The 13,608-nt window shown below is 57.6% G+C and overlaps 1 protein-coding gene across 1 annotated transcript; it reads left to right on the top strand.

Moving 5' to 3' along the window:
• Nucleotides 1-11,665: 11,665 nt before the first annotated feature.
• Nucleotides 11,666-12,349, top strand: LOC140675715 (uncharacterized). Its single transcript, XM_072910338.1, has 2 exons — nt 11,666-11,892; nt 12,004-12,349. Exons 1-2 carry the CDS (start codon nt 11,666-11,668, stop codon nt 12,347-12,349), a joined length of 573 nt encoding a protein of 190 aa, XP_072766439.1.
• Nucleotides 12,350-13,608: the final 1,259 nt, after the last annotated feature.

The raw sequence follows: 13,608 nt of genomic DNA, 5'->3' as shown, positions 1-13,608 counted from the left end.
TGGATCTCACTATGATAACCCCCTCCGCGGCACGCCTAAATTGGTCATGGGGAGTGGTCGACCAAGAGACTTTATCGGACCACCGATATATAGAGTTCGGTTGCACCACCTTCCAGCCCAGGAGCCCGACCGGCGGTGCGCAACCGCCGCGATGAAACCTGAAAAAATTAGACCCGGATAGGTTGACGGCGGCCGTCCAGGCCATCCTCTGGCAACACCATCCGCCAGAGGAGGGAGTGGGGAGCCTGGTGGAAAATGTCGCGCACCTGGTAGACTCGATCACCCAGGCGTGCGACTTCTCCATGCCCAAGAGCAGGCCCCACTCGCGCCGGGCTGCGTACTGGTGGACGGAGGAGATCGCGTCTCTTCGCCGCTCCTCCGTCGCGGCCAGGGGACTCCTCAAACGCGCCCAGCGCCGTGGCGACGAGGCCTGGAAAGCCGAGGCACTCAGCGACTACCGGTCCGCTCGAGTGGCGCTGAGTGTCGCCATTCGCTCCTCCAGGACGAGATCGTGGGACGAACTGATCGCGTCCCTTGTCGCCGACCCGTGGAGGCGCCCATACAAGATAGTGACGAATAAACTACGTCACTGGGCGCCCCCCGTGACGGAAACTCTCCCCTCGGGATCCCTGGACCGAATAGTCGGGACTCTGTTCCCGACCAAACCCGATCCTCGAGGTCTCGATTGGGGCAGCGCGAACACCGGCGCTGCCGAGGCCTGGTCCAGGGATCTCGAAATCACCGAGGAGGAGTTGAGGGATGCCGTCCGGGGGGGGGGTCAAGAACAACAAGGCTTCTGGCACGGACGGCATCCCAGGGCGCGTCTGGAAGTTCGTCCTGGAGGAGCCAAACCTATCCGGGTGGCTGCGAGGCATCTTCAATAGATGCCTCGCGGAGGAGGAATTTTCCCCAACGTGGGGAAGGGCCAAGTTGGTTCTTCTCCACAAGAGCGGTAAGAAGGAGGGTGACCCGTCATCGTACCGGCCAATTTGCCTGCTGGACGAGGTCGGCAAAATATACGAGAGGATTCTCGTTTGCCGACTCGTCCAGCATCTGGCGCGCGATGAGGTCCCTTCCCTTTACGAGGAACAATACGGCTTTCGTGAGGGCAGGTCCACGGTGGACGCCGTACTGCGCGTCAGGGCCCTCACGGAGTCAGCTGTGGAACGCGGGAGGGTGGCGTTGGCCGTCGCTTTGGACGTGTCCAACGCCTTTAACACCCTCCCGTAGAAGGCAATCGGGGACGCGATTAACACCCACCGCGTCCTCGAATACCTCGTGAGGGGTATTCGAGCCTACTTCGGTCACCGTAGGCTCGAATACAGGGACCAAGAGGGCCGGGGTCACACCCGTCGCGTGTACTGCGGGGTTCCACAGGGCTCGGTGTTGGGCCCGCTGTTGTGGAACCTCGGGTACGACGTGGTCCTCCATACCGCCCTCCCCCTCGACTGCCGGGTCATCGGGTATGCCGACGATACCCTGCTGGTAGCTGAGGGGGACAATTGGGGGGAAGCCCTAAACAGGGCTAACGAAGGGGTGGCAGGCCTCGTGAGGGCCATAAGCCGGACTGGCCTGAGGGTGGCTTCCAGCAAGACCGAGGCGGTCTACTTCTACAACCGCCGGGCCGCTGGGGAGCATCCCCCCACCTCCTGACTAGATGTGGACGGTACTGTTGTCCCAGTGGGGTCCCAGATTAAATACCTGGAGCTCCACATTGACGGCCGATGGAGCTTCGCGTGTCACTTTGACCGCCTGGTCCCGAGGGCGGAGAAGGCGGCGGCAGCGATTAGCCGCTTGCTGCCCAATCTCGGTGGGCCGGACGGTCGGGTGCGCCGCGTCTACGCGCACACCGTCCTTAGCATACTAATGTATGCAGCACCGGTGTGGGCGGGCGAGGCGATAGCCACCAGACGCATACAGGACGCGATGCGTCGCGTCCAGCGTAGATTGGCCATTCGTCTTGTCCGAGGCTACAGGACGGTGTCGCACGCGGCGGCCACCATCCTGGCCGGACTACCCCCCCTCCATATGTTCGTGGATTCATACAGACGTTTGTATGACCGGAAATCCGCGGCACGCAGAAGAGGAATAGCCAAGATCCCGGCCAGGATACTGGGCACCTGGAAGCTCCAGGAGAAAAAGTCCCTCGAGCAGCGATGGATCGCGTCGCTGCACGAGCGCCCCCCAACATCCGGGGAGAGGACTATATCGGCCGTCCTGCCCTGTCTGGCGGAGTGGCTGGACAGGGCGTGGGGCAACAGTACATTTTCAGTACATTTTCAGAATGCAGGTGCTCTCCGGACATGGGTGTTTTGGAGAGTACCTGCACCGCATCGGACGGGAGGCAAGCGAGGCCTGCCACCATTGCGGTCACGAGAAGGACACCGCGCAACACACCCTCCAAGCATGCCCAGCTTGGAGGGACGAGCGCGACGTCCTAACCCGGACTATCGGGGACGACTTGGCGCTGCCGAGCGTCGTTGTCAAGATGCTCGGCAGCGAAGACAACTGGAGAGCCGTGGCCGCCTTTTGCGAGGCGGTCATGGCTCAGAAGGAAAGCGCCGAGAGGGAGCGTAGGCCGGGACGGGCGAGGGGAAGGGCTCCTGGCAGGAGACCCCAACCTCCCCCACCACCTGGGCGACTTCCGCCGCACCCGCCGCCGTCACCGTCGCCACCGGCGACAGCGCACCCATCGACACGTATGGGAGCGCCGCCGAGATGACAGTAAGTGGGGGGGAGGGAGCAGACTGGTTCTGCTCGTCCTTCCCCCTTACTTCCCCCTCTTTTTTGCCCTCCCTGCTTAACCCTCCCAGATGAGAGGAGGGTCGAGATTCTAAATCTCGACTCTTTTCCTCCCCCCATTGGGGGGAAGAGAAGACACGACGGGAGGAGATAGTGGCCCTTCCGTCGCAGAGTAAAAGTTTGATTTGGAGAGGAGGAGAGTATAAAATATATTCTTTTCTCCCCTCCCTCCCAGGAAGAACTCCAACTAAGGAGTGCGGCGAGGGGAGGCTTTTGAAGTATTGCATCGCTAGTTCCAGGAGTCTCCTCTACAATCGCCGAAGATGCCACTCGTGAGGTTTTTAGTGGGTATGCCCTTAAATAGGGAGAGTCCCACATACTCCCCAGACACCCACATTCCGGGGGGATGCGTAATGCATTTTCCTCACGTAAAAAAAAAAAAAAAAAAAGGTTCCTCCTCGTCGTGCGCCACCTTGTCGTGGTAAGGAGGCTTAACCCTGAAACCCCATGAAACACCCACACGGCTCCGGCCAAATTGGGTGAACCTCCGGGGTGAAAGGGGAACTAAAAGCGCACCGTACCCTTAGTAAGGGTACAAGGAAAGCCCAGCGACTCCCTTAGGGACTGCGCCCACTCCCTTGGGGGTGGTCTAAAGCGCGGACCTAATCGCTGGTAGGGGTAGGCGGCCCTGAGTGCAATCGCCCGGTGGTACGGCACCGTTGGGGGAGGACTGCTCCCCGCCCGTGACACACCGCTGGGTGCTCCTGGCACATGAGGGTTTCCACGCGTGCGGGTGTTCCCGCCGTGCGGCGTCCCTCGGGGGGATGTGGGTGCTGGTATGGGCTGGCGTCCCACAATCGTGGGGCTCCATCTCGCGTGCAGGCGGCTCAGTGGGTTCTACCCCTGAGTGCGCGCCGCGAGGAGAGCGGACGGGCCGATGGATCTCCGGAACTCCTGGACCCATCGGGCCGGGCCTCTTCCGAGCCGCTCGAACGTTTTCCGAGGACGGGGTCGGGGAGGCGGAGGAAGGCCGGCGCGGGCCGCACGGGCATAGCCCAACGGCGCCGGGTCGGCCCGGCCGTCGGAGCCGCTCGGACGTATTCCGAGGCAGGGTTCGACGGCGGGATGGAGCCCGATGGTGCATCGCGACCGTTTCCCTTCCGAAGCGGTGCATCGTCGGGGCCCTTTGGCGGGAGGTAACTTCCGTCAAGGGCGCGTGCAAGCTGGTCGCCATGACGGGTAAGACTGGGCCGGGGAGCGGCGACCCAGTCCCAACCGTCCATGGGGCCCACCTCGAAACGGTGCTTCGTTCACTGAGGGGGGAGAGACTTATTATAGGTGTAGACGCCAATGCTCGATCGTCACTCTGGGGTCCCCAAGAGACAGACGATAGAGGTGCCAGATTCGAGGACCTCATCAGGGCATTTGGCTTGTCAGTGGTCAACGATGCTGGACAGCCGCCCACCTTTTGGACGACAAGGGGTTCGTCATTCATCGACGTAATCCTGACGTCGCCCTCCATGAACAAGTTCATCTGTGATTGGAAGGTAAGGTGTGACTGGACCACCAGTGACCACAGGGCCGTGGACATAAGATTGAGATTGCCGAAAGAGTCAGGTGCCGATCAGGGCGCTGGGAACACGAGGTTCGACACAAGTCGGGCCGACTGGGAACGGTTCTCTGTCACCCTGACAGATCTTTCAAGATCGCAACTGGAGGCTATCGATCTGTGCTCCACAATAGACGTAGAGAAAATGGCAGAAACGCTCACAGTGGTGCTCACGGAGACCTGTGTCGCGTCAATGCCTAGGAAGCGCAAATTTAGGAAGTCCAACCCGTGGTGGACTAAAAAATTAACTATAATTAAGAAACAGGTATATAGGTTGCGTCGTGCCCTTCAGGGAGGGCGAGAGGACCCTACTTACCTCCGGGTGCTGCTGGAGTATCGTTCTTCACGAAGGCAGTACTGCAGGGGGGTGAAGCGGGCGAAACTCGCTAGCTGGCGGAAGTTCGTCACATCGCACGGCAACCGGGAGCCCTGGGGCTTCGTTTACAAGCAACAGGCGAGCAAACTCCAGGTTGAGAGGGTGCTAAGCACACTCCGGCGTGGCGAATATTCCACAAAGTCACTAGGGGAGACCGCTAATTACCTCCTGGATGTGCACATCCCAGATGACCGGGAGATAGAAGACACGCTCAAACAGCGTGAAATTAGAAACGCATGCAGGGTCGCTCCCGATACAGCCGACGCCTCTTTCTTCACGGAGGCGGAAATGGCTCGCGCGGTAAAGACTTTTAAAAATAATAAAGCTCCGGGTTTAGATCTAGTCGAGGTCGCCGTATTCAAGGCGGCCTGTAAAATAATCCCCGGTCAGTTAGTTAAGCTTTTTAACGGGTGTCTCCAGTGGGGCGTCTTTCCTTCTGTCTGGAAGGAGGGTTCACTCCGAATCCTCCTGAAAGGCGAAGACAAGGACGAGAGAGACCCGAAATCCTACAGACCCATTTGTCTCCTCTCCGTAGTAGGAAAACTTTTCGAGAAGCTTATAAAAGCTCGTCTGCTAGACACGTTACTGGCACCGGGGAAGGTCTCCGATCGACAATTCGGCTTCATGCCCGGAAGGTCGACGGAGGAAGCTGTCGTGGAGTTGCGACGGATGGTCTCTGCCTCCGAAAGGAGGTACGCCGTTGCGCTTCTCTTCGACATTTCCGGGGCTTTTGACAATGTCTGGTGGCCCCTTGTGCTAGATAGCCTTAAGAAACGAGATTGTCCGCGTAATATTTTCGAAGTACTCCGGAGTTACTTCAGCGATCGAAGTGTAAAAATTTCTCTTAGCTCCGCGGAGGTGTCCAAGCGGGCCGAGAGGGGGTGCCCTCAGGGTTCCGTTCTGGGCCCGGCCTGCTGGAACCTCATGTTTGATGGCCTATTGAGATTACTGGAAGACGCGATTCCAGATAGATTCGCCGCGTACGCGGACGACCTCGTGGTCGTCATAAACGGAAACTCGCGAAGAGAACTAGAAACAGAAGGCCAACGTGTAGTTAACATAATAACAGAATGGTGTAGGTCCGCGAAACTTCAGATTTCCGAGCGTAAAACTGAAGCCATCATTCTGAAATCCGACGCGATCGCGAGAAACCCGATAGGTAAACGGGGAGGAGCACAACCGGATAGGAAGCGAAAAACAAATAAGAAAACCGTCGACTTCGAGAATAGACCGCCAATCATTAAAATCGGTCAAACGAAAATAGGATTTAAGCGAACGGTTAGGTATCTTGGCGTCTACTTAGATAGAAATTTAAAGGTCAGATCGCACTGCGAATATTTAAACAGCAAAGTCGGGCCGCTGTTCGAGAAGTTAGGTAGAGTAGCGAGAGCCCAGTGGGGCCTGCGTTTTAGGACACTCTCCACAATCTACCGGGGCGTGTTCGCACCGACAGTGGCTTATGCCGCTGCGGGGTGGGCCGACCTGTGTACGGAGAGAGACATTAGAATTCTGAGAGCCTTGCAGCGTCGAGTCCTAATTTCAATGACTGGCGCATACCGCACGGCCTCGTGGGAGTCGCTTTGCGTCGTCGGAGGAGCGACTCCTGTAGATATAGTTCTTCGCGAAGGTGCCGCGCGATATAACGTTAGGTCGGGAAAAGACGCCAGGATCGGTAATATTGAGATCCCCGCCGGAACCGAAAGAAAAACCGCGATTGTAGAAATTAAAAATGAGGCGATAAATATGTGGCAGACCCGATGGAACTCTTCAAGTAAGGGTCGTACCACGTTCGCCTTTTTTAGGAACGTGCGAGATAGACTAGCCGCGCGTTCGTTAGAGATAAATCATTGGAGCACACAGGTCCTCACCGGACACGGGGATTTTAGAGAAAGACTCGCGTCGCTAGGTCTCGTGGAAAGTATAGTGTGCATTTGCGGAGGTGGAGTTGACTCAGTTCAGCACTTCTTGCTGGAATGTCCCCTCTTTGACGCGCAGAGAGAGATACTGCGAAGCGTCGTACCGGAAGGTGAATGGCAGTGGCCGGATGTGGCACGCTTCATCGTGTCAAACCCAGAGGCCCTGTCCGTATTCACCAATTTTTGCCGAGAATCCCTCTGGTTGAAGGGATACGAAACGTAGATGAAATATTAGGTAGGCGCGTTGTTCAACCGAAGAGGTCGGAGCCTTCGGATATGGGGGTGTGACCCCGTAATCTTCTCGGGACAACCACGCTCTCGAGCAGCGTTCGCGTCGCGTTAGGAAAAAAACTAGGTAGGACTCCATTTACCCTATTACGCCCACCTATCCCACCATTCCCTCCGCCCGACAGGGTCAGAAGCGTTCATCCAGGTCGGGATGCAAATGGACAGGCCTCCCCGTGGTCCCCGTGGGCACGACGGATAAGATAGCGGGGTGAAGGAGTCGGATAGTGGCGAATGCCAGCCGGCGGAGTTTATGTCACCCTAAGGAAGGAAGGATGGGCTTATTCGTCGTGGCCAAACTTTCCATCCTGCACACACGAACCAGCAGGCGCTACTGGATTTTTCCATCGCCCGTCTCGGGGCGGTTCCGATAGACAGTGGATGTAAAAATGTGGCGTATGCCTGAAAGGGCGAGGTAGCACGGGCCTTTCCCACTCGTGGGAACGGCTCACACATTAACCGTCCATGGGGCCCCCCGGGTGGCACCACCCGCTGCGGTATCCTGGAGGTCGGAGGCCGGGAACTCCCGAAAGCCCATGGAGGCGTCAAAACCTCCATGGGTGAGTAAGAGGCCGGGGACCAGTGCCGGGGATGTATGTCCCCCGGCCCGTGTTGTATGTCACCCCCCCGGGGGAACTTGGGGCCCTGTCGTGGAGTGTTGCCGGTCATGTTTCGGGACACTCTGCGGCAGGTGAGGGTACACCCTGGGTGACGGAGCCGCAGCGGGGAGCGGGAATTAACGAAGAAATGAAGTCATTATCAAAAACAAATATGGAGACGGGCGTAAAGAGAAACACTGCGAGTCTCGCGGGAAGAAAAGGAAGGAGAGCCTCGGTCGGGGCGACCGCTAGTGTCCTGTGGTCAGGGAAACTAGGTTACTGACCGACCTGGAAAAAGCGACTCTAGACCCGGTCTTGAGAAAGATGAGGGCGAGACCGCTTAAAAAGGAGAGAAGCGAGAGCAAGAAAGAAAGGACCGGTGAGGTTATCGAGGTGGAGGATAATTCCGACGTTGACGGTTCGGAATCGGCCGGCTCGACGAACTCACAGAGCGATACCGGGTCCTTCCTCTTTGAAAAGAGGAAACATGGTCGTCCGATAACCACGGGCGAATATGAGGTGAAAAAGACTATGGACCGGATCAAACAGGTTCAGGAAGAACTGGCTCTGTTCCAATGGGTCTATGACAGGTCTGCTCTACCAGGGGAAAGGAATAAAGCCTGGAAAAAGCTAAAATCGCAAAAGGAAATTGAGGAGGAATTGAAAAATTCTCCGGCAGCTGATGTCTGCGCAGAGATTCTCACCGCAACACAGGCGGTGGAGAAGGTGGCGAAGGTCTCCAAGAATTTCAAAGGAGACCTCGTCTGGCTTCTTAAGGAAGCTGTGCTGGTGACCTCTGCGGGGGCGGTTACCCTAGCCAGTAGGGGAAGCATGTCCTCCGATGAAGTAAGGAGGCAATTGGAGAAGACTAAGGCTCAGTTTGGGGCCCTCATTGAGGAAAATACCAAACTGAGAAGGGACGTCGAAGAACTGAAGGGAGCGAGCGGTTCCCTTCAGCGCCAGATGGAGGAGTTGACGCGGAGAGAGACCGCGCTTAAAGAGGAGAATGCACTCCTAAGGAAAAGAGTGGAAGAAGGAACGCCTATCAGGAAGAAAGAACCTCCCCTGGAGGTGGCTCCAAGTACCCCTACCCCTGCCCCTCGTACGAGGAGCAGAAAGGGTACGGGAGTAATTAATTACGCGGAAGAAGGCTCCAGCGAAGAGATGGAGACCGAACCGCTCCTGGGGAAAGGGGCCCCAGAAACCGATTCGGTGGTTCCTAAATCCATGGGGACAAACACATCCCCCGCGGGATCATACAAAGGAGGGAAGTTCCCAAATATAAAAGGAAAGGTGGGACCTGACAGTTAATGTGTGAGCCGTTCCCACGAGTGGGAAAGGCCCGTGCTACCTCGCCCTTTCAGGCATACGCCACATTTTTACATCCACTGTCTATCGGAACCGCCCCGAGACGGGCGATGGAAAAATCCAGTAGCGCCTGCTGGTTCGTGTGAGCAGGATGGACAGTTTGGCCACGACAAATAAGTCCATCCTTCCTTCCTTAGGGTGACATAAACTCCGCCGGCTGGCATTCGCCACTATCCGACTCCTTCACCCCACTATCTTATCCGTCGTGCCCACGGGGACCACGGGAAGGCCTGTCCATTTGCATCCCGACCTGGATGAACGCTTCTGACCCTGTCGGGCGAAGGGAATGGTGGGATAGGTGGGCGTTTCAGGGTCAGTGGAGTCCTACCTAATTTTATCTAACGCGACGCGAACGCTGCTCGAGAGCGTGGTTGTCCCGAGAAGATTACGGGGTCACACCCCCATACCCGAAGGCTCCGACCTCTTCGGTTGAACAACGCGCCTACCTAATATACGATCTACGTTTCCCTTCAGCCAGAGGGATTCTCGGCAAAAATCGGTGAATACGGAAAGGGCCTCTGGGTTTGACACGAAGAAGCGTGCCACATCCGGCCATTGCCATTCACCTTCCGGTACGACGCTTCGCAGTATCTCTCTCTGTGCGTCAAAGAGGGGACATTCCAGCAAGAAGTGCTGGACTGAATCGATTCCACCTCCGCAAATGCACACGTCACTTTCCACGAGACCTAACGACGCGAGTCTTTCTCTGAAATCCCCGTGTCCAGTGAGGACCTGTGTGCTCCAATGATTTATATCTAACGAACGCGCAGCTAGCCTATCTCGCACGTCCCTAAAGAAGGCGAACGTGGTACGACCCTTACTTGAAGAGTTCCATCGGGTCTGCCACATATTTATCGCTTCGTTTTTTATTCCTACGATCGCGGTTTTTCTTTCGGTGGTGGGACCTGACAAAAGGGAAGGGAAAAAAAAAAAAATAAAAGAAAGAACAGAAAAAAGGGGGCGGCAAGGAAATTGGAGGTACCGCAACCCCAAGGTAAAGAACCGCCAATCTCCTTCTCGCTCATGGAGGAGGAAGAGATTAGAATCAGGGCCAACCCCGAGATGGGCTGGAATGTGGAGGAGGTCGTGTCCGAGGCCCTTAAAGTTATCAAAGGGCGGAAGTATCTCAAGGAGGGAGACCTGATGGTAGAGGTTAGGTACGCCGAAAACCTCGCCTCGGGATCGACCTTTATGGGAGAAAATCAGGGCCCTTTCAGAGGGCAAAAAGAAAGAGGAGCGGGAACTAAAGCCGCCATAATTAAAGGCGGAGGAGGACCCGTCCCAAAACCGTCGCGGGCAGCCGACAAGGAGCGACTCACATATGCGGCGGCACTGGAAAAGAAAAGGAAGCTGAGGAGCGGGAAGGAGACCGCATCCCCGGCACCCCCGACAGCCAAGGTAAAGGGAAAGGAGAAGGGGGAGAAGAAGAGACCACCACCACCTGGACCCCCTGATGGGGGTAAGAAGAGAGCTGGTGCCCCCAGGCCGATAAGGGTCCCCCGCACTGCGGCGGTTGTTTTTACGTGCCCGGAGGGACAGTACAGCGAAATGGTCCGCCGTGCGAGGGGTCAGATCGACCTGACTGAGCTCAACATCACGGAGCTCAGGAACAGGAGGGCCCTTACAGGGGCGATTATATATGAAGTGGGAGGTGAGGGAGCCAGCCAAAAGGCTATGGCTTTTGCCTCCAAACTTAGAAAGGCGTTGGAGGGGGCGGAGGGAGTTAGGGTATCCCTCCCTATCAAGACCGCGGAGCTCCTGTTTCGGGACCTGGACGATGCAGTCCAGGCCTCGGAGGTAAGGGACGCAATCGCGGAAGTCGGTGGATGTGCCCACGGGGACATCAAAGTGGGGGCGATAAGAAGAGCCCCCAACGGGATGGGCTCGGCGTGGGCCAAATGCCCTGCAGCTGCCGCCAATCTGGTGGCGAAAGCCGGCAGAATAAGGGTTGGGTGGGCCCACGCCAGGGTTGAATTGCTGGAAGAGAGGCCCCTCCAATGCTTTAAATGCCTGGGTAGGGGACACGTACAGTCGAAATGCACGGCAACCGTGGAACGAAGATTCGGTTGCTTCCAATGCGGGGAGGAGGAACACCGAGCGGCGGACTGCAGGGCGGCGCCTAGATGTCCCATATGCGCGGATAGATGGAAGCCGGCAAGACATAGGGCGGGGAGTGCGGCCTGCCCCATTGCGCAGGGTGGTCGCATAACTGGGCGAACTACCGGGGCCCTTAGGGGGGAAACACGCAGGCCCGTAGAGGAAAGCACTGGCCGGAAACCTTTATAAAGGGGAAAAGATCCTCTATAAGGGAAAAAGGACACGACGCGGCGAAGAGGACAGTGAATGCGGGAACTCCCACACCCCGCGGCGCGTCGACCCCTAGGTCGCAACCGAAGAGGAAGAGAGAGGGAGAATTGGAGAAAAAAGCCAAAGACCTCAACAATTCCTGCTCCTCACCCCCCAACAAGCAGCTGAAAGAGGGGGGGGAGAAAATGGAGGGGAATGAGAAAACGGAGGATGTCCCCACCACCATAGAAAGGGAGAATACCCTGGAAGGAGTACCCGCCGGTCAGCGGGTGGTGGGCGGTCTGGGATGGTGGGCGAGACCGAGGCAAAGATGGGAAACAAAGGGGAGGACGAGGATACAAATCTCCTCCCCCTAGACTACCCCCCTGAAGGAGAAGGTACAGGATGGGAAAGGGGTCCCGAAAGCCCCTCTTCATTAAAGGGATCGGAGGCAGGCCCGAGTCATAATTTAAATAATAAATAAATGGCGGCTCGGGTCTTGCAAGCAAATCTCAACCACGCCCGTCAGGCGCAAAACTTGTTTGTGCACACTCTGGCGGAGCGTGGTTGTGGTTTGGGCATTGCTGCGGAGCCGTACCGGATCCCCGAGCACCCTTCGTGGGTGGGGGACGAGTTGGGCTCCGTAGCGATTACATGGAGGGCGGATGCTCCGGCCTCACTTCCTGCCAAACTGGTGGCCAAGGGCAAAGGGTAAGTGGCGGTCAGATGGGGACCCGTTTTGGTCGTCGGGGTCTACCTGCCGCCTAGTCTGGACCTCTCAGGATTTGCTGAGAGGTTGGACTCCCTTACCGCTATCATCAGCGGGATGGGAGTGGGGCGGGTGGTGGTCTCGGGGGACTTTAACGCAAAATCGATGACGTGGGGTTCCCCGAGGACGGACCGCCGAGGTGTCGCGGTCGAGGAGTGGGCCGCGACACTGGATTTAAGGCTGCTGAACGAGGGAGGAATAAGCACCTGCATACGGGAAAGGGGCGAGTCGGTGGTGGACCTTACCTGGGCCTCCCTAGCGACCCTCAACAGGGTGCTAGGGTGGAGGGTGGCCACGGAGATCGAGACTTTGTCTGATCATAGGTACATAGTCTACGGCCTCATGGTCACACCCGAGCAGGTGCTCCAGTCGACGGCTGAGAGAGACGACCTCTCCTAGGCGCTGGAGCACAAAGAAAATGAACGAGGACGCCTTTATGGCCTCGATCCTCTCGACCACGTGGTTGGGGAGAGGAGAACCGGGAGAGGCCAACAGGGACATAGAGCAGGAAGTCGAGTGGATCCGGGGCGCCATGTCTGATGCATGTGACGCGTCAATGCCCCGGATCAAGGCTGGTCCGCAAGGCCGTAGAGCGGCGTACTGGTGGACCGGGGAGATCGCGAAATTGCGGCGGTCATCGGTCCATCGAAGAAGGAAATACGCCCGGGCCAAGAAGAAGGATAGGCCGGTAGAGGAAGTTAGAGGCCTTTACCAGGCGTACAAAGTGGCCAGGGACGCCCTACGCCTGGAAATAAAAAAAGCGAAAGCTAGGGCGTGGGACGAGCTCCTCTCGCACTTGGAAGAGAACCCTTGGGGACGGCCATACCAAATGGTGCTCAGGAAGCTTTGCAATAGAGGGCCACCGGCTACGGAGACCCTTTCCCCGGAAGCCCTGGACCGGGTGGTCGGAGGGCTCTTTCCACAGTCTGAGGAGGAGGATACCCCCTCCCCCATCTTTGCGAAAGGAGGACCCGAATGGTCAGAGGAGCTGGCGTTCTCGGGAGAAGAAATGGAGAGGTGCAGGCGGAGACTCTGCGGCATCAAGGCCCCCGGACCCGATGGACTCCCTAGGAAGGCGTGGGCTGGAGCCTTTGAGGTGATGGGTGGGCATCTTGCACACCTACACACGAAGTGCCTCAGACTGGGAGTCTTCCCCGAGAGGTGGAAGAGGGCCAATTTGGTCCTCTTGCAAAAGGAAGGCAAGGATATGGAGACCCTCTCGTCATTCAGGCCCATATGTTTGCTCGACGAGGCAAAATCCTGGAGAAGATAGTCGCCAATCGCCTTGTCGAGCACCTGGAAAGCATCGGGCCGAACTTGGATGACCGGCAGTACGGCTTCCGCGGTGGAAGATTAACCGTGGACGCAGTACTGAGGGTGCGCGCTTTTGCGGAAGCCGCGGTGCGGGAGGGCAGGGTGGCGATCGGCGTGTCTCTTGACATCTCGAACGCCTTTAATACCCTGCCCTGGAGATGTATCCAAAGAGCCATGGCCCGCTTCGGCGTGCCGGGATACCTCCGCCGGATCATCCAATCGTACCTCAGCGACCGCTCCCTACATTACACCAACAGGGACACGGTAGAGGTTACGAGACGAGTGGGATGTGGAGTCCCACAGGGGTCGGTCCTCGGGCCACTCCTGTGGAACCTGGCCTTCGA

The sequence above is a fragment of the Anoplolepis gracilipes genome, unplaced genomic scaffold (assembly GCF_047496725.1).
Source record: "Anoplolepis gracilipes unplaced genomic scaffold, ASM4749672v1 Contig18, whole genome shotgun sequence".
NCBI lineage: Eukaryota > Metazoa > Arthropoda > Insecta > Hymenoptera > Formicidae > Anoplolepis > Anoplolepis gracilipes.
Note: the sequence above shows the minus strand (reverse complement) of the source record. Positions and strands in the feature narration are given on the sequence as shown.

Coding starts and splice junctions, on each gene's coding strand:
- LOC140675715 (XM_072910338.1), top strand. CDS start 11,666: ATGGCGGCTCGGGTCTTGCAAGCAAATCTCAACCACGCCCGTCAGGCG. Junction 11,893..12,003: donor CTGGTGGCCAAGGGCAAAGG/GTAAGTGGCGGT, acceptor CGCTATCATCAG/CGGGATGGGAGTGGGGCGGG.